The 26030-nt window shown below is 36.0% G+C and overlaps 1 protein-coding gene across 3 annotated transcripts; it reads left to right on the top strand.

The window, feature by feature from the left end:
• The first annotated feature begins 4 nt into the window (after positions 1–4).
• Positions 5–25854, top strand: LOC117331338 (exportin-T-like). 3 transcript variants are annotated; one of them, XM_033890020.1, is made up of 27 exons: positions 5–90; positions 1542–1696; positions 1966–2051; positions 2423–2479; positions 2705–2774; positions 3042–3260; positions 3718–3801; positions 6493–6762; positions 6971–7050; positions 7310–7505; positions 8068–8130; positions 9119–9190; positions 10058–10201; positions 10536–10604; positions 12856–12975; positions 13463–13557; positions 13669–13834; positions 14367–14509; positions 14754–15039; positions 16408–16597; positions 17028–17095; positions 17403–17451; positions 18296–18414; positions 24044–24091; positions 24412–24483; positions 25372–25425; positions 25676–25854. In XM_033890020.1, exons 2-27 carry the CDS (start codon positions 1637–1639, stop codon positions 25700–25702), a joined length of 2907 nt encoding a protein of 968 aa, XP_033745911.1. In that variant the 5' UTR covers positions 5–90; positions 1542–1636; the 3' UTR covers positions 25703–25854. The 3 variants fall into 3 exon arrangements, with proteins under 3 accessions (XP_033745911.1, XP_033745910.1, XP_033745909.1); XM_033890019.1 differs by lacking the exon at positions 5–90 and adding an exon at positions 118–189 and having other exon boundaries at positions 10058–10186; XM_033890018.1 differs by lacking the exon at positions 5–90 and adding an exon at positions 118–189.
• The last annotated feature ends 176 nt before the right edge of the window (positions 25855–26030 follow it).

Genomic DNA, 26030 nt, shown 5'->3' with positions numbered 1-26030 from the left:
TCTACCAAATTCAAGATGGCGATTGCCTGATGACGAAACGTGGCCGGCCTGACTGAAATAGATTTGTGATTTAAATAGACTGGTATTGAGGTGAGTTGCATCATAACGTATTTTCAACTGAGTAAGGCACACAACACTAGCGGTATAACCATGATGAACTGAAAATGGCAGTGATATACAGCTGTAGTGGTCTGTGTTACGCTGTATGATTAGATTTGTTTTGGTTGATCATCAAACATCGTTTGTTTATATTTTGCGATATGTTATGCACACCTATGGCGACGCTAACCTATGCCGCAGCTTCACTCTTCGTAATGGTATTAACTGCAAATCGCAACTCGAAATACGTTTCCATTATTTCTTCAAGTAATTAGCTGCAGACAATTATGTAGTTTTGACGTTAGATGTTACCACATGTGTGAAGAACAGGAAAAAAACATTCCTACCGGGTGCTCCGACAGGAATCGAACCCGGGTCTCCGGCGTGATAACCAACGACTCTACCTTCTGAGACAAAGAAGCATGACCCTTCAGCTGAATGACAAAGGCCGTTTTTAACACTATGTACAAGCCACATCGACCCGTTCCTTTTATACATATATATGTAACCCTGGTAAATTCTAGCAGCAATATACCGCTCGGCTAGAGAGATCTTCTCTTTAGCTCGATCGGTTGAGCGTAAGACTAGTAAGCCAGAGGTCCCAGGTTCGATCCCCAGCGGAGGCAGTGATTAAAATTTAATTTATCATGCGCTCTGTTACATTGGCACCCATGTAGGGACTCGGGAATGATACTCATCGCTGCTTGGGAAAGCATCGCTGTTACCCCTGGAAACTTGAGGACGAGTTCTTTCCTGGAGGGGGACTATGTAACCCTGGTAAATACTAGCCGCAATATACCGCTCGGCTAGAGAGATCTTCTCTTTAGCTCGATTGGTTGAGCGTAAGACTAGTAAGGCAGAGGTCCCGGGTTCGATCCCTAGCGGAGGCAGTGATTTAAATTTAATTTATCATGCGCTCTGTTACACATATACAGGCCACATCTAAACAGCTTGTTATGTTCGAGGGAGAAAGAAACCAGACAGCTTTTTTATTGTAGTCACAGTCAGAATACTGTGCATTAAAAAGATCCCAGTGTGAACAGGAGACCTTATTCAATATTCACTATACAGATGTCTGTGTCTGATTAATTTTTGTCAATTTGGTGCTTATACTTAGCGTTAAATATATTGTATGCCTACTGAGTGTTAACTACATTTACACACAGCTGACTCTAAGAATTTGAATGTTTCTTTGTCTCATTTTGTAGAGCCAAGGATTATCACAACGGATATCTTCAAATTGTTGAAGTTGGTCATTACCATTTAGAAGAAGTAGATCTAAAAGAGAAGATGGATACATTGGTTTAATTCCTGTTTAGATGCTCTACATGAATGTGTATTTTCTTGTTCTTCCACACTTATTTTTACAACACAGTTTAAATTTAGAGTTAAGTACATAAAAAGTCCTATACTTTTCATTATATTTTCCTTTTATTTTCCAGCATGTACACCTGAGGTATTATATCATAACCAACAGACCTACAACAACAGGTCCATTGAGAACAACAGACAGTGGGTGTATCAGTATATTTTTAGCATGGATGAGGATGCCCTTAGGGGCCTGAGTCCTGCTGCTGACCCACAAACTCAGGCCAGGGTAAGATTAATTAAAATTTTAACTTACCTTGCTGATTACTTAATTTATTGTTATTAGAAATAATAAATAATGACACTCTGGTATTTAACTATTGATATATATATGTATATTATAAAAAAAATCCAATCTAGACTTATCATTTGCATATGGGACTAGACTCATCAAATAAGATATCTTGAGTTTTATAAGAGATATATATGCATATCTATTGAAAAGACATATATTATATCTATCTAGTGTTTATGATAATTTTGTCTTTTTTTTTTTAGGCTTTGCAATATTTTGAGCAGCTGAAGTCTGCTGATGATGGTTGGAAAATTTGTGCGGAATCCTTTATGAATCCACACTATAGCAGGTCCGTATGATAGATGTATATATATATATTCAGATTATGGTTATTATATTTATATACTTACACATATTTTCTCTGCAAACATTGCTTAGCTGTCAATATTCTTTCAATTTTTATAAGAGTAACGTTTCATTAATTCAAAAGGAGGAAAGCTATGTACATGTCATACCAGAATATCAGCTTTATTTTATTCGTATTATAAGTATATGTTTAAAAACACTTCAGTTTAGAATTGGATTTTGCAAATACTGAAATAATAGCCATACAGATCAATAATAATTGTTATAATTTATTTTTGGTTTTATTTCATATTTAAATCAAACATTTACTGAATACTGAGTATAGAATGTAATTTGTTAAACTGAATTTTTCAGCAATGACCATGTTCGATTCTTCTGCTTACAAGTTGTTGAGCACTTCCTGAAGGAAAGGTATGCATACATTTTGATCTTAAATAGCCCTTCCTTGTGTAACATATTAAAATTTCACTTTTTAATGTTATCTATATAATGTTAAATATATCATGATATAACATGGATTATGATTAAATGATATTGATACATTCAGAAATATAACTGAATAATTCTTTCAGAAAACTATTCAAGAAGTTTTTTTAATTAAATAAGAGTGTTGAGATGTTTATATGTGTGTTTAAGGTATGCAAATGTAAACATGGAGGAACAGCAGATGATTCGTACTATGATTGGTCAATATCTCCAGCTTCAGGTAACTAAAATATAAACCTATTGACATATCTTTTAAAGGGTTAATATAGAAGGATAGTCACGGATTAGTAGGGTTGGTAGGGAAACAGAACACAGTGTTTGTTTTTGTAATTGAACATGTCTCAAGATATTTAAAATGGTACACGATGTATCTTGAAAATGTAAAGCAATTTGATTAAAACAAATTAGATAGTTTGATATTTATCCTTGAGGAGAATTTGTTTTGGGTCATTTGAGTACTGTAATTATTCTATGTGTATGTTTGTAGGGATCATCAGCGGGCAGTGACAGGAGTTTCATCAGGAATAAGATGGGACAAGTGATATCACTAGCCTTTATTGTGGACTACCCTCACCGCTGGCCAAGTTTTTTCTCTGACCTGTCCCAGGCCCTCACCCCCAGCCCACAGCTGGTAGATATCTATCTGAGAATCTTTCTCGCTATTGACAGTGAAGTAGTGGACCGTGACATAGTCCACACCAGTCAGGTAATATTTCCTTATAGCACAGTGTTTCTTACCTGTTATGTATGGAAGTTGAGCACTGAAATAATCATATTTATTGTGTCGGGTAAACAATCTATTGGACTAATTGAAATATTATCATTTTGGAGAGGAAGGTCACACAATCATTTCTTTGAAGATGTACGTCAAAATATCTTGCTCGTTGACATTCACACACCATAATTGTTGCTGTCACATATAACTATTATTTTTCATTCATTGGCTTAGAACACTTAAAACATATTTCATTTTCAAAATTATTTATCTTTTGATATATAATCAACAACCATTTACAATATTATGTATCAGTTTTAATCTCTTGAAACAGACATTAGTATGACTGCTGCTACATATACAACCGTTGAAGTCAGCTTTGAAATACAATATAAAAAAGAATTGTGTAAAATGTCTATGTATTTTACTTATTAAATTCTTTCTTCAGGAAATCCAGAGGAACACTTTAATTAAAGATACCATGAGAGATCAGTGCATACCTCAGTTAGTGGACACTTGGTACCAGATCATGGTAAGTGTTATAGGTTGGTCAGATTCAGGACTTAGGCCATATGAAAATAATTATTTGGTTCTCAGGTCAATTTTTGAAAAAATAGATGAGAGAGGGAGGTATTTTTTATCATTTTATTGGCTATAAAACAGATGAGAACAATTTTTTTTCTGTTACATCAAAGTAAAATATTTCAATAAATGCTTAGAAGCAACTTTTGTGTTCATTAATTCTTTTGGATTTTAGCAGTCAAACCAATTTTGACATTTTCTTATCAATGAATGATCTTGTTTTTGATATGCTTTTATATAAATTTGAAACATTAGTTATAGCAGATTGCAGAATTGTTTATTAGGGCCCCGCATCAAAGATGCGGTGCCCTATAGTAATCAGGTTGTCCGTCTGTCCGTTTTTTTCTTTTGCGCCAAATTATTGACAAGAGTTGGAGGATTTCGGTGAAAATTGGTACATAGTGGTATTTAGGGAAGCCAAACACAATGGAACCACTTACAAAATCGTCTGTTGCCATGGTAACAAATGGAGGTTTCTGATTGGTTGAAATCTCGATATTGTTCGATTTCGGTGAAAATTGGTACATAGTGGTATTTAGGGAAGCCAAACACAATGGTACCACTTATGAAACCGTCTGTCACCATGGTAACAAATGGAGGTTTCTGATTGGTTGAAATTTCGATATTGTTCGATTTCGGTAAAAATAGGTACATAGTGGTATTTAGGGAAGCCAAACACAATGGTACCACTTACGAAACCGTCTGTTGCCATGGTAACAAATGGAGGTTTCTGATTGGTCAAAATTTAGTTATTGTTTGATTTTGGTGAGAGAATTGGTATATAGGGGTTTTGAGGGAACAATGGTTCACCTTTCCAAAACCTGTGTTGTCATGGGAATGAAACAGAGGCTTCTGATTGGTAGAAATTTTTATATTATTTGATTGCGGCGAAAATTGGTACATACAGGTATTGAGGAAAGCCGATTTTCGATGATGTAACATTTTACATATTGACATAAAACCACAATACACACATACATATACAATACTATTACAGTCTTCCATTAGCATAATTTATGACTTATGCAAAGTTGGTCACAATCAAACAAGATATCAACTGACCAAAGTTCAAAGTCAATGGGTCATATGTTAAGGTTGGATTGACATTTTTTAAATGGTAAATCTTAAGTTGGTCACAATCAAACAAGGTATCAACTGACCAAAGTTCAAAGTCAATGGGTCATATGTTAAGGTCGGATTGACATTTTTTAAATGGTATTAAAGATTTTGTTATGACATTATGAAGGTAAGTTGGTGTCAAGCAACCAAATTTTGAAGTTGATTGGGTCTAAATATAAAAAGTTTTAAAACAAAAAAAGGTGAAAAAAGTACTGGTTTGGATTTCTTATACCTCAAATGACAAAAAAAGGACATTATTAAAATATTTTAAAAAATCCTTTTTTTCTCCCCTTTTCTTCACATTTGGTATGTTTTGTTTTTCAGAAAACCCTCTCAAGTTTACCTTATTAGAATAACTGCATTGAGTTTATATCAGTTTGTGTGCTCCTTGATATTAGATTTGAAACAAATTTGAAAAGTGTAATGCTTGTAGAATTCTTTTAGCTAGCTTTTCCATACAATAATAATAAGCAGTATTGTCAGTGGCCCTATTAATGCTAACATTAATGAAACAATAGCAAAGGTTAATCAAAAACATATATCTAATAGTTTCATGTCAATATATTACGATCAGTGTTTTTCCTGGGTATTTTGGGAAAAATTCAATATGCCAAATTGGGAAAATTTGAGCGCAAACTGTAAATTACACCCAAACACACACATTGAATTTTCTATGCTAACCAATTTTACAGTGCACAGTGTATTCCTAAAAACGAAACTGGGAATTTTTTCATTGATTGTGAAAAGTCGTCATACAAATGTTATTTGGAATTTTTGAGTTGATTTTGGGAAAAAATCAGGCTAAAACGCATTGAGAATGGGGTCGTTTGGCGCATCCAGTTATATAGGCAGGAAAAACACTGACAATAATTATTACATTTACCCTGAAGGGTCAGACACATAGCGGGGCCCTTTCTGACGTGTCAGTGTTCTAGTTTCAACAAAAAACGGCAAAATGTTTCAGTTTGTCGGGAAACGTCCATGTCCCATTCGCCATTGACCCATCCTTTATCAAAATATATAGCTCTGCCATTGAACAAGCTTTCGAAAATCCACCCAAGTATATTCCATAGCAGTTTTATTGTTGATCCTTTCCGAATCTTCAGGCAGTGTGTGCAAGGATATCAATTAGCCATCGTCCACATTGAAATAGTCAGCCATTGTATCAACTAGCTAGGTCTCTTTAGCGCTTGTAAATGCTTTTTTTTTCAAACCCTTGAAATATCGGCAAGACTAAACCTCGAGCAGGAATGCAGAACAATTTTTCCGGATTTTTTCCCCCAAGTTTATTGGTGCATTAGGTGAACTTTACTCTGTTGTTTTTGCAATAAAATTGGTAAATGCGGCTACCTTTTTTTTATCCGGGCGGGCCTGAGAACCAATTAATTACTTTTCTATGGCTTTAATTCTTTGTATATACCAGTACAATGTATAATAGGAACTTCATTTAGATATCTTGTTTTATTAACTGGTACAAAACTTTTGGGGTAGAAGAATGATTTCTCTTTTAAATATTACACAGATAACATACCAGACTACCAACCCAGAGGTGTGTTGTATGTGTCTGGAGGTTGTAGGTAAGTATGTCTCCTGGATAGACATCAATCTCATCGCCAACGACAAGGTTGTGGCCGCACTGCTCCGATTCATGTCCGAACCTCTACTCAGGGAGAGTGCATGTGACTGTATCCTAGACATCATCAACAAGGGCATGGACTCGATTGCCAAAACCAAACTAGTGGAGTCCTTCACCAGTGTTCTGGAGAGTCAGGGGATTCTTTCTCCACCAGAGGTAGGTGTTCACAAATATTTTATAATCATGTATATCTGGTGATTATCAGGCAACAGGGACATGATAGACTTCAGATTTAAACCTTAATCCAAATAAAGTTTACATACTTTTATTTTTACATTTAAAAGATTTATAGCTTTTTTGCCTCTCTTTGACAATTGCAAGTGTGCTATTATTATGATTTATCAGAATTTTTTTGTGTTGACAGGATGAAGAAGGTGACTTTATGGCCAAGCTATCAAAGCTGATCAACGGCATTGGAGTCAACCTTATTCTTAGCTGGCAAAAGTGAGTTTAGTCAAGTGGACTTTTTATGGAAAAGTGTTCAGAAGACTTTGATTGAAAAATGGATTATAAACTACATACATATTCCTATTAATGAAGTTCAGACACCCTACCTATTTCACTTCTAATGTTTGTTTTTTTTATTATTTGTTATATATAGCTAAAAGCAGTTCTGTCCTTCATAGATGTATTGGAAGAGAATAAATGTGATCCTGGTGAATTAGCTCTCCATATTACTTTTTTTTGACTCTTTTTTCTGTAGACTATCCAAAACAGGAGACACTGAGGCAACAGAAATAGCACTTCAGGCCCTGGAGAACAAAGTGCCGCTGATGTTTCGTTTCCTTGGTGATGAAGATGATGATGTTTCCAGTGGAGTGACACAGTTCTCACAAGATTACATAGCTCTTCTCAAACAGATGAAGCCTATCAGTCAGAAACAGCGACAGAACATGGAGGTACAGATATCTCCCAATTCTGACAGTCCATCACCTTGTCCAGAACATAACTCTTACAATCTTTCACCTACATTTACAGTGTACCAATTGTCTGTGCGATTACCAAAACCACACAGCTAAAACTTTTGTGATGTCAGAGTTATGGCCCTTTGTTCATTTTTGTATGTTGATGCCACAGGCTGTTTTCAAGACATCATTCTGATTTGAAATATGTCATAATATGCACAAGATCTACTCTAGATATCAGTTTCAGTTTGATAATTAAACTGTAAGAAGTATGATAAAAAGTATCAGAAATCTTTAAAAATTATACTTGATCAATAAAAGTTAAAAATATTTTTCAATTGCTAAGTCTGTTTACATATTATTATCATCTTAAAATATTATATCTTCAATTCATAATTTCATGGTGTAGTAAAATAAATTAAACATCAAAAGTCTCACCATAATATCACAGTTGTATCAAATCATTGTGTATGTGGTACTATATGATGATTAGCTGTGTTGATATTCAAACCAAACACCATCTCTATCCCATCATAACATATTAATGTCCTTCCAGGGTCTGCTGTACACAGTCATAAAGAAGATGAAATATGACGAGTCCTACAACTTTGAACATGAGGTAAGTCGGATCTTAATGAGTTATATTAGGTGTATATTGTAAGGTTACTGGGATCTGACCTAGGTGTGGATTGTAAGGTTACTGGGATCTGACCTAGGTGTGGATTGCACAGGTTACTGGGATCTGACCTAGGTGTAGATTGGAAAGGTTACTCCGATCTGACCTAGGTATATTACCGAGGTGTGGATTGTACAGGTTACTCGGATCTGACCGAGGTGTGGATTGTACAGGTTACTCGGATCTGACCGAGGTGTGGATTGTACAGGTTACTCGGATCTGACCGAGGTGTGGATTGTACAGGTTACTCGGATCTGACCGAGGTGTGGATTGTACAGGTTACTCGGATCTGACCGAGGTGTGGATTGTACAGGTTACTCGGATCTGACCGAGGTGTAGATTGTACAGGTTACTCGGATCTGACCGAGGTGTAGATTGTACAGGTTACTCGGATCTGACCGAGGTGTAGATTGTACAGGTTACTCGGATCTGACCGAGGTGTAGATTGTACAGGTTACTCGGATCTGACCGAGGTGTAGATTGTACAGGTTACTCGGATCTGACCGAGGTGTGGATTGTACAGGTTACTCGGATCTGACCGAGGTGTGGATTGTACAGGTTACTCGGATCTGACCGAGGTGTGGATTGTACAGGTTACTCGGATCTGACCGAGGTGTGGATTGTACAGGTTACTCGGATCTGACCGAGGTGTAGATTGTACAGGTTACTCGGATCTGACCGAGGTGTAGATTGTACAGGTTACTCGGATCTGATTGAGGTGTAGATTGGACAGGAGGTTACTCAGATCCTACCAAGGTGTAGATTGAACTTCTATTTTGATTATACATGTATAAATTTGTGGGTGAAATTAATTTCAAATATTATAATAGTCATTCGCCCTGAGCTGTACGCCTTTAACTAAGACCATGTTTATTTATAAAACGTACATGTTTGCATAAAATATTAATGTATATGGGAATGACATTTACAGGGGGAAGAAGAAGCCATGTTCCAGGAATATAGGAAACAGCTAAAGACAACTTTCACCAATCTGGCTGCTCTGGTAAGTAAAAAAGAAAAGTGATAAATGACACTGGAAACTTGTAACATGAAGGAAAAAACTGATAAATGATACTGGAAACTTGCAACATGAGGAAAAAAGGGATAAATGATACTGGAAACTTGTAACATGAGGAAAAAAGGAATAAATGGTACTGGAAACTTGTAACGTGACGAAAAAAGGGATAAATTTTACTTGAAACTTCTAACGTGAGAAAAAAAAGGATAAATGATACTTGAAACTTGTAACATGACGAAAAAAGGGATAAATTTTACTGGAAACTTGTAACGTGAGAAAAAAAGGGATAAATGATACTTGAAACTTGTAACGTGAGGAAAAAAAGTGTTAATTGATACCGGAAACTTGTAACATGAGGAGAACAAAGTGATAAATGATACTGGAAACTTGTAACATGAGCAAAAAAGTGATAAATGATACTGGAAACTTGTAACATGAGGAAAAAGGGAATAAATGGTACTGGAAACTTGTAACGTGACGAAAAAAGGAATAAATGGTACTGGAAACTTGTAACATGAGGAAAAAGGGATAAATTATACTGGAAACTTGTAACAGGAGCAAAAAAGTGATAAATGGTACTGGAAACTTGTAACATGAGCAAAAAAGTGATAAATGATACTTGAAACTTGTAACATGAAGAAAAAAGTGTTAATTGATACTGGAAACTTGTAACATGAAGAAAAAAGGAACAAATGGTACTGGAAACTTGTAACATGAGCAAAAAAGTGATAAATGATACTGGAAACTTGTAACATGAGCAAAAAACAAGAAGCCTGTCTAGACCTTCAGAAAAGTTTCTTTTTGTAGGCCTTGATTTACCTCGGAGATAATATTTTTGTTTGTTTATAACAGGACAGTGACCTTGTTCTGTTGACGGTACACACCTGTGTGACACAGACACTGCCTCACTGGGAAAAACGCGAAGTGTGTGATATTGAGATTGCGATCTTCCTACTGTACACACTAGGGGAGGCTCTGCCTGTAAGTATAGGCACTGTAAGTAATGCTTTGTGTGCTCTAGATGTGAAATCTTTATATGCATGCATATTAATGTCACGAGAAAAAAATACAGATAAATATTTATAAAAAAATAACCTAACGATTTTGCGTAAAGATAGTTTGCATGATTTTAACATTGGTGTAGCTTACTAATCCACTTTCTACAGGATTATTGTGTGATGTTTATTACAAATGTCCATAAGTCTATAAGCAAGCAGAGGAAACTTTAGGGGTTAATTCACCAACCGATTGGCCACAAGAAAGTTTGGTGTTCATTGATACAGTGTTGATTATTATAATGTGATAGTGATGATGCATTATTTGACTACAGGCTTCCCAGGGACAACATTTTAGTGGAGAGTCCAACAAGGTGACGGCTCTACAGGAGATGATGAGACTGGTATGTATACACACTCTCTCAGTTATATCTCAACAACATTGAAAACAAATATTATGTCTGGCATATTGTTGTTTCATGAGATTTATGCAATCGGCCAAGACTTGTACATAGCATCTGGTTTGAACTCATATCTAGGGGAGCTACTCAAATTATTCTATAAAATTGTCCAATCACTAGTAACTTAAGGTGCTTGAAGGGATATTTCATTGTCACTGTAATTTATCACATTAAATCTGGCCTTAGATTGTATCCAACCACAGCTTTCCAAGTACAAGAAAGAGCCAAGGTAGCCAAGGATTCCCAGTACCATGTGGTATCGGGTTGTTACAGTGTTATGGAGTTCTGGTGATAACGAGGTGTAACTGGGGATGTTACAGTGTTAATGAGTCCTGGTGATAACGAGGTGTAACTGGGGATGTTACAGTGTTAATGAGTCCTGGTGATAACGAGGTGTAACTGGGGAGGTTACAGTGTTAATGAGTCAATATTTACATTTGGATGGCAAAGCCATGATATAGACAAACTAAACAAATTTGCAGTCTATGAGAGTATAACTGACACCCAAAGCGTGACACCATTCTATGCATAACTGACACCCAAATCGTGCATTCGGGTGTTATTCATACGCGACCGGATCCCCCGGAACTACTTGCAACCAATGTAAACAAATGGCATCTTATCATTGCTCATCATGCTATCGGATAGAGTACGAGACCAGAAAACAAATCTTAAAATGTAAAACGAAAATAAAGGTAAGAATGGTTAACAATCACGAAAATGGAAATAAAACAAGATTTAATAAACACATATGTTGACAGATATTTGTTCCGGGGCCAGAGTGGAAAATCATTACACACCACATTGTTTGCGCGCCACCGCCATCCAGTGTTTGAATGACAAAAAATTTGAAACCCGACACATCATGTTTATGTCAAATCATAAGAACGAGGCTTCTCTCCGGTCGTACAATAGAACAGTTTCTTCTTCACAAAAGAAAGCATCAAGTGGTGCATTACCGTGTCTAACGCATCCTAGACTTGAAACAGCCATGGTACCCGTCACAAGCAAAGTTGTCGCTGAAGCTCGTCTAACTCCCTCGGCCACTGTCACTTCTCTCATTGGTCGTATCCCTGACACCGGTGCTGTTGTAGCTACTATAAACTGTAATCAGGTTTCCATGCAATCAAAGAACATGTTTACATCTGGTTTTTTGGCGAATTCCACTTTCTCCCACTGCACATTCAACTTTCATAGCTAAACTCTGTCAATGCTGTCAGCCGTTGCGTGCGCGTGGTGACGGGTGAAATTTCCATCCGCATAATTGTTCCGGATGGTAAATTTTTAAAAAAAATCCGAAATCGTTAACAAACTGAATAATTCATCCGTATATTCTGAAATACTGACTACTAATATTATTGATATTGTTATTAAAATATCTGATGATGTTTTCAGTATTTTTTTAATGATTTCCACGCACTATTTTTTTTTATTTTTTTTTGCCAATCAGCACGTGAATCAGAATAGGCTGTTCTATTTGTTGACCTCTGACAGTGGAAACGTCGATAAAAGTCAGATTTCAAATTATAATGAAAATTAAAGTTGAAATCGAAAAGAAACTAATATAGAAAACGTAAATATAAACATTAAACTGTCTTTTTATGGATTATATGGTCTATATAGATGCCAGAGCTTTGCAGACAATCATTTCATAATGCGCTAGCTAGCGCATTATGAAGATTGTCTGCAAAGCTCTGGCATCTATATAGACCATATAATCCATAAAAAGACAGTTTAATGCTTAATTATCCTGGTGATAACGAGGTGTAACTGGGGATGTTACAGTGTTAATGAGTCCTGGTGATAACGAGGTGTAACTGGGGATGTTACAGTGTTAATGAGTCATTATTCTGGTGATAACGAGGTGTAACTGGGGATGTTACAGTGTTAATGAGTCATTATCCTGGTGATAACGAGGTGTAACTGGGGATGTTACAGTGTTAATGAGTCATTATCCTGGTGATAACGAGGTGTAACTGGGGATGTTACAGTGTTAATGAGTCCTGGTGATAATGAGGTGTAACTGGGGATGTTACAGTGTTAATGAGTCATTATCCTGGTGATAACGAGGTGTAACTGGGGATGTTACAGTGTTAATGAGTCCTGGTGATAACGAGGTGTAACTGGGGATGTTACAGTGCTAATGAGTCCTGGTGATAACGAGGTGTAACTGGCGATGTTGTTATTTTTCCAGTTGGCTACCAGCAGAGTTAGCTGTCAGGGACATACAGCTGTTGTTCTCCAGTTTTTTGAGACAGTTGTGCGATATGACAAATTCTTTAACTGTGAACCTCAGCACATTCCTGATATTGTGGTAAGTCGACATCTGTAAAATTTAGAATTATAACTGTCTGTATTGTTGTGTATTATTGTTCCAATGTCAGGGGAGGTAACAATACCCGACACACTGGTATGTCACAACACCCTTCATTTGTCTAGTGATATTATGTAGAGGATTATTTGATACTGAATGTCCTGCTTATACAGAATTTATCAAAAGAACGTTAATAATTTCAGACATCACAGTGAAGGACAGTCACATTACTCGCATTCAAAATGATTTCCCTACAAATACAGACAAATTTTTAATATGTCAAATTTTGGTATTAATGATGATATTTGTGACATGGGTGTACATTACATTTCTGTAGTGGTATTAATGATGATACTTGTGACATGGGTGTACATTACATTCCTGTAGTGGTATTAATGATGATACTTGTGACATGGGTGTTTATTACATGACAGAACAGTTATATGATTAATATATGTTACCTGATATCTTTACTTTTGGTTGGTAGATGGCCTTTACTGATGAGCGAGGGTTTCGACACCCGTCATCACAAGTCAGGAGTCGAACATCTTATCTCTTCTCCAGATTTGTCAAGTCTCTCAGGTAAGACTCAGTGATATATATAAAGGTATGACTTTAAGTAAACTAAGCCAGCAGTTTTGATTTGAAATACCTGCCAGGTCAAAGGTACTGATATGTTTTTGTTGGTGACAGGTCCCACATGCAGCCGTTCCTGGAGGATATCCTAAAGCGTATACAGGGTCTACTGGTGATCAACACTCCTGACAACGGATATCAACAGCTCATGTCTGGAGAGGACCAGCTCTTCCTGTACGAGACTGCGGGCAGTTTAATTGTCAATAGCACCCTACCACCAGAGGTATACATCTACACTGAAACTTTCAATTTGCTTGATGATTTTGCCCTTGTCTGTCCAGTCCCGTCCAGTCCTGTCCCGTCCCGATTCAACATTGACCACATAGCAACTTCATTCTTTTAGAGATTTTGGTTAAACTTAAAGGTCAAGGTCATGTAAGTGTGTAATTCAGACATCGTTGTGTTTCAGGGTTTCAAGGTAGCACTTGCTATATATAGAAAATCATCAACTGATTCAATTTAAACACTTGGCAACTTCCTTGTTTCGTGGATTTTTGTCAAACTTGGTTACACAGCAACAGGGCAATTATGTCGTACAGACATATAGTGTTACCCATGTCCATCCCGACCCAATGTATTGTAACTAGCTAATCTCGGGAGCTGCTTATGCGATCCTCACCTAACTATGTTTCGAGGTGTCATGTGGCAGTGGGGACATTTATGTCTAACAGACATTTTCTAGTTCGAGTATAAAATGAACTGCAGTTTTGTTTGTCTGATTTGTATGGAACAGTTATGATTATCTCTAATTGCAGAAAAAGCAGGAGTTGATGAAGCAACTTCTCTCGCCAATTGCCACCAAATTTGAAGGTTTACTTGCCAAATTTGTAGCTGAAACAGATGAGCGAAGAAAACTGGCATATGCTCACAGCATCAACATGTCGACAGCCCTAGCGAGGTAAGCAGACTGTGAATGGAATCTTAATCACCATTCTGAAATTTTTATCACAATTACAAAATGGGTTAAAAAATAAATTTCTATATTTTTTTCTAAACATTTTCTTCTGTATGACCCAAAGTTTCGATATCATTTTTGAAAAAACTTCTACTACCAAACTAAAGCACATTAAAGGTGCCTCCTTGTGATTCGTTTTGTGATCCAAATTTTTGAATACTGCTTCATTATGTACTCCTGATTTCAGTCGAGTCAGCAAAGGTTTCTCAAACTCCCAGACGATGCAATTATGTGGGTGTGTTGATACCTTTACTCACCTGCTCCGGATCTTCCTGCAGGCCCTAAATGCCCCAACACACCGCCAACAGATTCAGACTGGTGTACGTCAGTATCTCCACCGCATGGTTGTCTGTATGGAGAAGGAAATCTTGCCCTTTGTGCCTGTTGTCATGGAAAACTTACTGAAGAAACCTGATGCCAAAGAACTGCATGATTTCATTCCTCTCATGAACCAGCTGATTATGAAATTTAAGGTACACATAACTCTAAACATTTGCGATTAAAACTCAAAGCATGTTGTTATATTTGGTTAAATACTTTTTTTTTAATTTAAGATTATCGGACAAGTGAATCATATTAAAAATTGACCACATGTTTATGTGACTACTTCTGTATTTATGGCCCAGTTATAATGATTATCAGGGCTACTACACCGTGTGGTATATATAGGTCACTGTGACTACTTCTGTATTTATGGCCCAGTTATAATGATTATCAGGGGTACTACACTGTGTGGTATATATAGGTCACTGTGACTAACTCTGTATTTATGGCCCAGTTATAATGATTATCAGGAGTACTACACTGTGTAGTATATATAGGTCACTGTGACTACTTCTGTATTTATGTCCCAGTTATAATGATTATCAGGAGTACTACACTGTGTAGTATATATAGGTCACTGTGACTACTTCTGTATTTATGGCCCAGTTATAATGATTATCAGGGGTACTACACTGTGTGGTATATATAGGTCACTGTGACTACTTCTGTATTTATGGCCCAGTTATAATGATTATCAGGGCTACTACACTGTGTGGTATATATAGGTCACTGTGACTACTTCTGTATTTATGGCCCAGTTATAATGATCATCAGGGGTACTACACTGTGTGGTATATATAGGTCACTGTGACTACTTCTGTATTTATGGCCCAGTTATAATGATTATCAGGGGTACTACACTGTGTGGTATATATAGGTCACTGTGACTACTGTATTTATGGCCCAGTTATAATGATTATCAGGAGTACTACACTGTGTGGTATATATAGGTCACTGTGACTACTTCTGTATTTATGGCCCAGTTATAATGATTATCAGGGCTACTACACTGAGTGGTATATATAGGTCACTGTGACTACTACTGTATTGATGGCCCAGTTATAATGATTATCAGGAGTACTACACTGTGTGGTATATATAGGTCACTGTGACTACTTCTGTATTTATGGCCCAGTTATAATGATTATCAGGACTACTACACTGTGTGGTATATATAGGTCACTGTGACTACTTCTGTATTTACGGCCCAGTTATAATGATTATCAGGGGTACTACACTGTGTAGTATATATAGGTCACTGTGACTACTTCTGTATTTATGGCCCAGTTATAATGATTACAGGGGTACTACACTGTGTGGTATATATAGGTCACTGTGACTGCTTCTGTATTTATGGCCCAGTTATAATGATTATCAGGGGTACTACACTGTGTAGTATATATAGGTCACTGTGACTACTTCTGTATTTATGGCCCAGTTATAATGATCATTAGGGCTACTACACTGTGTGGTATACAAATGTATATAGGTCACTGTGACTTTACTCTCTGTTACAGAGAGACATTGGCCCATTCCTACAGAAGGTGTTCATGCCTCTGGTGCAGGCTATCTACCACGCCCTGACCACCCCAGCCGACGCCCTGGATCAGGAGACTGCTGAAGAGAGGAAGATGTTACGACGAAGTTACTTCCTGTTTTTATCAACCTTGGTGTCAAACAACAGTGTTGATGTGTTAGGAAATCAAGGTGAGGGGAGCATGTGTCTCTTTATAGTGAATAGAAACTGACTTATGCTGTCTGATTCAGATTTAACAATATTGGCTGTATCTCTTAAGATAAGGAAAGTGATCATGAGCACTTTATGGTGAATAGGAACTGATTGATGGTGTCTGATTGAGATTTAACAATATTAGCTGTATCTCTAAAATAAGGAAAGTGATCATGAGCTCTTTATGGTAAATAGGAACTGATTTATGTTGTTTGATTTAGATTTAACAATATTAGCTGTATCTCTTAAGATAAGGAAAGTGATCATGAGCTCTTTATGGTAAACAGGAACTGATTTAGAATTTGACTATTAAAAGAAATTTTGGTGAGAGATAGATGCCTCAGAATTTTTATTGGAACAAAGCTACAACACACAGTGAAGTGAAATCCACTTTCTGTATGATTTCAGACATGCAGAATTTACATGATGTCTTGGTGACCATCGTTCAGGGAGCTGTTGATCTGCCTGACCCCCAGGTAAATCAGGCTTATATCACTCCAAAATGTTGACAGATGTGAAAATCTAGCAGAAATAGATTCTACTACTGATCTATGATATTGGGTATAAATATCTAATTCATTGCATTCGGGAACGTCTGCATATATATGTAGAACTTATTTTGTAATTAAATTTCAAAATTAAATGGCAAATAAAGGAAATCAGCTCTCAGTACAATAACTGTTTTCTCTTCTGTTGAAAATCGACCTTCTTCAACTCAGTTGCAGAAAAAATTGATTAATTACAAAAATATTTATTGATGTAATGAAATTTTCTTTGCTTCAGAGTCAGAAAATGTGTTTCTCCATTTTGAGAAAGTTAGTGGAATGTTGGGGTAAGTAATCAGAAATATCTGTATATATTGTCAGAGTACAATGGCATCATATTACAGTTATGTACTTCCATGTCATAGAAAATATTAAAGTCATATTTAAACCTGATATAAACAAAACACTGTTAAATTCATCTATAAAACTAGCATTGATGTAAGAGAGGTGTTTATATTTTTCTGCCTTTGCTGGACCTCTGTCAAACTAGACTGAATGAGTGAACATCTGTCATACTAGATTGAATGAGTGAACCTCTGTCATACTAGATTGAATGGGTGAACCTCTGTCATACTAGATTGAATGAGTGAACCTCTGTCATACTAGATTGAATGAGTGAACCTCTGTCATACTAGACTGAATGAGTGAACCTCTGTCATGCTAGACTGAATGAGTGAACCTCTGTCATGCTAGACTGAATGAGTGAACCTCTGTCATACTAGACTGAATGAGTGAACCTCTGTCATACTAGACTGAATGAGTGAACCTCTACCATGCTAGACTGAATGAGTGAACCTCTGTCATACTAGACTGAATGAGTGAACCTCTGTCATGCTAGACTGAATGAGTGAACCTCTGTCATGCTAGACTGAATGAGTGAACCTCTGTCATGCTAGACTGAATGAGTGAACCTCTGTCATGCTAGACTGAATGAGTGAACCTCTGTCATACTAGACTGAATGAGTGAACCTCTGTCATACTAGACTGAATGAGTGAACCTGTCACACTAGACTGAATGAGTGAACCTGTCACACTAGACTGAATGAGTGAACCTCTGTCAACCTAGACTGAATGATTGAACCTCTGCCATACTAGACTGCATGACTGTCATGTTTTATGTTTTCATTGTAGGAGGCCATGACACTAGTATCCCAGGATTCCTGGAGTTTATCTACGATAGTATTTTACCCGCATGTTTCATGGCTCCACTCAAGCCGACCTTTGACCTCAATGATGGACAGACGTCATTGGTAAGTTGTTAAAAAGGATGTATAATTTGTGATTGTCTGGTAAGGAAGATGATACGTTAATGTATTTTAGTGATAAACTGATATGGACTATATTTACCTCCAATACTGATATGGACTATATTTACCTCCATTACTGATATGGACTATATTTACCTCCATTACTGATATGGACTACATTTACCTCCATTACTGATATGGACTATATTTACCTCCATTACTGATATGGACTATATTTACCTCCAATACTGATATGGACTATATTTACCTCCAATACTGATATGGACTATATTTACCTCCATTACTGATATGGACTATACCTCCATTACTGATATGGACTACATTTACCTCCATTACTGATATGGACTACATTTACCTCCAATACTGATATGGACTATATTTACCTCCAATACTGATATGGACTATATTTACCTCCATTACTGATATGGACTATATTTACCTCCATTACTGATATGGACTACATTTACCTCCATTACTGATATGGACTACATTTACCTCCAATACTGATATGGACTATATTTACCTCCATTACTGATATGGACTATATTTACCTCCATTACTGATATGGACTATACCTCCATTACTGATATGGACTATATTTACCTCCAATACTGATATGGACTATATTTACCTCCAATACTGATATGGACTATATTTACCTCCATTACTGATATGGACTACATTTACCTCCAATACTGATATGGACGACATTTACCTCCATTACTGATATGGGCTACATTTACCTCCAATACTGATATGGACTACATTTACCTCCATTATTGATATGGACTATATTTACCTCCATTATTGATATGGACGACATTTACCTCCATTACTGATATGGGCTACATTTACCTCCCAATACTGATATGGACGACATTTACCTCCATTACTGATATGGGCTATATTTACCTCCAATACTGATATGGACTACATTTACCTCCATTACTGATATGGACTATATTTACCCCCATTACTGATATGGACTATATTACCTCCATTACTGATATGGACTACATTTACCTCCATTACTGATATGGACTATATTTACCTCCAATACTGATATGGACTATATTTACCTCCAATACTGATATGGACTACATTTACCTCCAATACTGATATGGACTATATTTACCTCCATTACTGATATGGACTACATTTACCTCCATTACTGATATGGACTACATTTACCTCCAATACTGATATGGACTATATTTACCTCCATTACTGATATGGACTATATTTACCTCCATTACTGATATGGACTATACCTCCATTACTGATATGGACTATATTTACCTCCAATACTGATATGGACTATATTTACCTCCAATACTGATATGGACTACATTTACCTCCATTACTGATATGGACTATATTTACCTCAATTACTGATATGGACTATATTTACCTCCATTACTGATATGGACTACATTTACCTCCAATACTGATATGGACGACATTTACCTCCATTACTGATATGGGCTACATTTACCTCCAATACTGATATGGACTACATTTACCTCCATTATTGATATGGACTATATTTACCTCCATTATTGATATGGACGACATTTACCTCCATTACTGATATGGGCTACATTTACCTCCAATACTGATATGGACGACATTTACCTCCATTACTGATATGGGCTATATTTACCTCCAATACTGATATGGACTACATTTACCTCCATTACTGATATGGACTATATTTACCCCCATTACTGATATGGACTATATTACCTCCATTACTGATATGGACTACATTTACCTCCATTACTGATATGGACTATATTTACCTCCAATACTGATATGGACTATATTTACCTCCATTACTGATATGGACTATACCTCCAATACTGATATGGACTATATTTACCTCCAATACTGATATGGACTACATTTACCTCCATTACTGATATGGACTATATTTACCCCCATTACTGATATGGACTATATTACCTCCATTACTGATATGGACTATATTTACCTCCATTACTGATATGGACTACATTTACCTCCAATACTGATATGGACTATATTTACCTCCATTACTGATATGGACTATACCTCCAATACTGATATGGACTATATTTACCTCCAATACTGATATGGACTATATTTACCTCCTATACTGATATGGACTACATTTACCTCCATTACTGATATGGACTATATATACCTCCATTACTGATATGGACTATACTTCCAATACTGATATGGACTATATTTACCTCCAATACTGATATGGACTACATTTACCTCCTATACTGATATGGACTATATTTACCTCCAATACTGATATGGACTACATTTACCTCCAATACTGATATGGACGACATTTACCTCCATTACTGATATGGGCTACATTTACCTCCAATACTGATATGGACTACATTTACCTCCATTATTGATATGGACTATATTTACCTCCATTATTGATATGGACGACATTTACCTCCATTACTGATATGGGCTACATTTACCTCCAATACTGATATGGACGACATTTACCTCCATTACTGATATGGACTACATTTACCTCCAATACTGATATGGACTATATTTACCTCCTATACTGATATGGACTATATTTACCCCCATTACTGATATGGACTATATTACCTCCATTACTGATATGGACTACATTTACCTCCATTACTGATATGGACTATATTTACCTCCATTACTGATATGGACTATACCTCCATTACTGATATGGACTACATTTACCTCCAATACTGATATGGACTATATTTACCTCCATTACTGATATGGACTATACCTCCAATACTGATATGGACTATATTTACCTCCAATACTGATATGGACTATATTTACCTCCTATACTGATATGGACTACATTTACCTCCATTACTGATATGGACTATATATACCTCCATTACTGATATGGACTATACTTCCAATACTGATATGGACTATATTTACCTCCAATACTGATATGGACTACATTTACCTCCTATACTGATATGGACTATATTTACCTCCAATACTGATATGGACTACATTTACCTCCAATAATGATATGGACTATATTTACCTCCAATACTGATATGGACTATATTTACCTCCATTACTGATATGGACTATATTTACCTCCATTACTGCTATGGACTACATTTACCTCCATTACTGATATGGACTATATCTCCATTACTGATATGGACTGCATTTACCTACAATACTGATATGGACTATATTTACCTCCAATACTGATATGGACTATATTTACCTCCATTACTGATATGGACTACATTTACCTCCAATACTGATATGGACTATACCTCCAATACTGATATGGACTATACCTCCAATACTGATATGGACTATATTTACCTCCAATACTGATATGGACTACATTTACCTCCTATACTGATATGGACTATATTTACCTCCAATACTGATATGGACTACATTTACCTCCAATAATGATATGGACTATATTTACCTCCAATACTGATATGGACTATATTTACCTCCATTACTGATATGGACTATATTTACCTCCATTACTGCTATGGACTACATTTACCTCCATTACTGATATGGACTATATCTCCATTACTGATATGGACTGCATTTACCTACAATACTGATATGGACTATATTTACCTCCAATACTGATATGGACTATATTTACCTCCATTACTGATATGGACTACATTTACCTCCAATACTGATATGGACTATACCTCCAATACTGATATGGACTATACCTCCAATACTGATATGGACTATATTTACCTCCAATACTGATATGGACTACATTTACCTCCTATACTGATATGGACTATATTTACCTCCAATACTGATATGGACTACATTTACCTCCAATAATGATATGGACTATATTTACCTCCAATACTGATATGGACTATATTTACCTCCATTACTGATATGGACTATATTTACCTCCATTACTGCTATGGACTACATTTACCTCCATTACTGATATGGACTATATCTCCATTACTGATATGGACTGCATTTACCTACAATACTGATATGGACTATATTTACCTCCAATACTGATATGGACTATATTTACCTCCATTACTGATATGGACTACATTTACCTCCAATACTGATATGGACTATACCTCCAATACTGATATGGACTATACCTCCAATACTGATATGGACTATACCTCCAATACTGATATGGACTATATTTACCTCCATTACTGATATGGACTATATTTACCTCCATTACTGATATGGACTATATTTACCTCCATTACTGATATGGACTATATTTACCTCCTATACTGATATGGACTATATTTACCTCCAATACTGATATGGACTACATTTACCTCCAATACTGATATGGACTATACCTCCAATACTGATATGGACTATACCTCCAATACTGATATGGACTATACCTCCAATACTGATATGGACTATATTTACCTCCAATACTGATATGGACATTTACCTCCAATACTGATATGGACTATATTTACCTCCTATACTGATATGGACTATATTTACCTCCATTACTGATATGGACGACATTTACCTCCATTACTGATATGGACTACATTTACCTCCAATACTGATATGGACTATATTTACCTCCAATACTGATATGGACATTTACCTCCAATACTGATATGGACTATATTTACCTCCTATACTGATATGGACTATATTTACCTCCATTACTGATATGGACTACATTTACCTCCATTACTGATATGGACTACATTTACCTCCAATACTGATATGGACTATATTTACCTCCAATACTGATATGGACTATATTTACCTCCAATACTGATATGGACTACATTTACCTCCAATACTGATATGGACTACATTTACCTCCATTACTGTTATGGACTACATTTACCTCCAATACTGATATGGACTATATTTACCTCCATTACTGATATGGACTACATTTACCTCCATTACTGATATGGACTATATTTACCTCCATTACTGATATGGACTACATTTACCTCCAATACTGCTATGGACTATATTTACCTCCATTACTGACATGGACTACATTTACCTCCATTACTGATATTGACTACATTTACCTCCATTACTGATATGGACTACATTTACCTCCATTACTGATATGGACTACATTTACCTCCATTACTGATATGGACTACATTTACCTCCATTACTGATATGGACTACATTTACCTCCATTACTGATATGGACTACATTTACCTCCATTACTGATATGGACTATACCTCCATTACTGATATGGACTATAATTACCTCCATTACTGATATGGACTATATTTACCTCCATTACTGATATGGACTATACCTCCATTACTGATATGGACTACATTTACCTCCATTACTGATATGGACTATACCTCCATTACTGATATGGACTATATTTACCTCCATTACTGATATGGACTATACCTCCATTACTGATATGGACTATATTTACCTCCATTACTGATATGGACTATATTTTCCTCCAATATTCACATGTAACTCTTATGTTTGGATTTAAAACTTTGATATATACTTTCAATCACCCTTTGAGACAGAGCTTTGTTGTTTTAACTTACATTTTTACTGATTTTCAAACCTTTATCCTACAGGCTCTCGGTGAATGTGCGCTTTGTCTCAAATCAGTCTTAGAAAAAAGAGTAAGTATGAAAATAATATTGATCTTCCTTGAATAAGAGAAGTTTTTGTAGAATGTGACTTGGTTCAAGAAGGATTTCAGATGTATTACTATAGAATTAATGTGGTACAGACTCCTCCTTAAGATGGTTTAGAAGTTATTATCTTATTCCTAAGCCTGTAAACCCTGTCCCTGTGCCATAAATCTTACTAACATGAAATCCTTGTGTCCGTTATGGACTGGGTAATACTGTACAGTATTAATATAATGGTGTTTGAATTAAAAATGTCCTGACATCTGTTTTGTGAATTAGAAATTTATCAGAGTTTGGTTTAATTTCAGGGAGAGGAATGTATCAGTTATTTACAACGAGAGTATTTACCCAAGCTTCAGATGTCTCCAGAACAGACACAGGTAAGACAATAAATATTTACAACACAATACAACTTTCCTATTTCCATGTAGGTGCAGCATCATGCACATACAGGTACATTGCTATCAACATCATCTTTAAATGATCAGTGTATAACAGTAAAGAATATAGGTAGTGTTGTTGTGATGACCGGTAGGAATCCATTAACTTATCCGATTCCGATCATCGATGGTAAAATTTATAATCGATTAATTGGCAGGAGATTGTTCTCTTTTATATATCAGGAGAAATTGACACATATATCACTGTCAATGGTCATAAATATCACTGACAATATTACATGGTGTTTAGACATTCTATTATATACTAGCTGGTCTCAGTCTACATATAACTGACAATATTACATGGTGTTTAGACATTCTATTATATACTAGCTTGTCTCACACTAAAATGAAAACCCCACTGACTGTGCCGACTGAAGGGTGCTGTGATATCAGTGCCACATTTTACTTGAGCTTGTCCTTAAAAATGAGACATTTGATTTAATAAATGCGATGTATAACTGTACCTAGTTTTGCCTAGTCTGTATATTTTGCCTAGTCTGTATATTTTGCCTAGTCTGTATATTTTTTGCCTAGTCTGTATATTTTGCCTAGTCTGTATATTTTTCACGTCAAAATACATATATTGGGTTGTGAACAATCTTTTACTGATAACACAATAAACAATTACCTGAAAGTATTGTAAAACCAATAATGAAAAACTATTATTGGATTGGTTTGTCCTGCCAATTCCAACTGATCATCGATTTAGATTTTTTGCTGATTACACAACACTAAATATAGGATATTTTACACATTTAAATCAAAAAGTGTAAGAATTGTAACACTTGCCTTTGGTGTTAAAAAGTTGTTTTTCTTCTTTCACAGGAGTTTTGTCAAGCATTACAATCAGAAAGCAAGTTATTTAGGGCATTTTTTAAGGTAAGAAACTGACCGTTACATGACACTATAACGTGATAATCCTTACATAACACTAATAACGCCCCTTAATGGATGGAAATGAGTGAATATGATGAGATTTCATTGAGTTTTGGTAGATAATTGGAGTTAAGATTTCATCAAACAATTTTTAGGTATATGCACCATTTACTACACAATTCAAATTGAGTGACATCCAGAACACTACACAGAATATTTAAGTAACTTTTAAATAACCTTTGTTGTTTTACAGTCATTCTTCCTAAAAGCCAAGTCATGACCAAAGCTGAAGTGTGTGAGGTGACGCTGATTACTCGACGGCTGACACACGAGCCCTGTGATGCCGGTTCCTAAGCAACAAGTCTGTGATATTACATGTTGTGTTTGTCCGTTACATGTAGCGGTCCGCTCCACAGAGTTGTGTGTACATGTTTTTACATGGAACGAGCTGACCAACCCTGAAGTCACAGATGGTACAGCCCAGACAGAAACGGTCTTTAAGTGTTTGACAGCTTGCAATATTCCCAAATGTGTTCCATGCTTTTTAAAAGCTTGATTTTTTAAAACTCTGTAACATGTAGCTACTTGAGGTCAAGTTTTTGAGGTCA

The sequence above is a fragment of the Pecten maximus genome, chromosome 7 (genome assembly GCF_902652985.1).
Source record: "Pecten maximus chromosome 7, xPecMax1.1, whole genome shotgun sequence".
Classification (NCBI taxonomy): domain Eukaryota; kingdom Metazoa; phylum Mollusca; class Bivalvia; order Pectinida; family Pectinidae; genus Pecten; species Pecten maximus.
The sequence above is the reverse complement of the archived record's forward strand: the minus strand, read 5'-3'. Positions and strand labels throughout refer to the sequence as shown.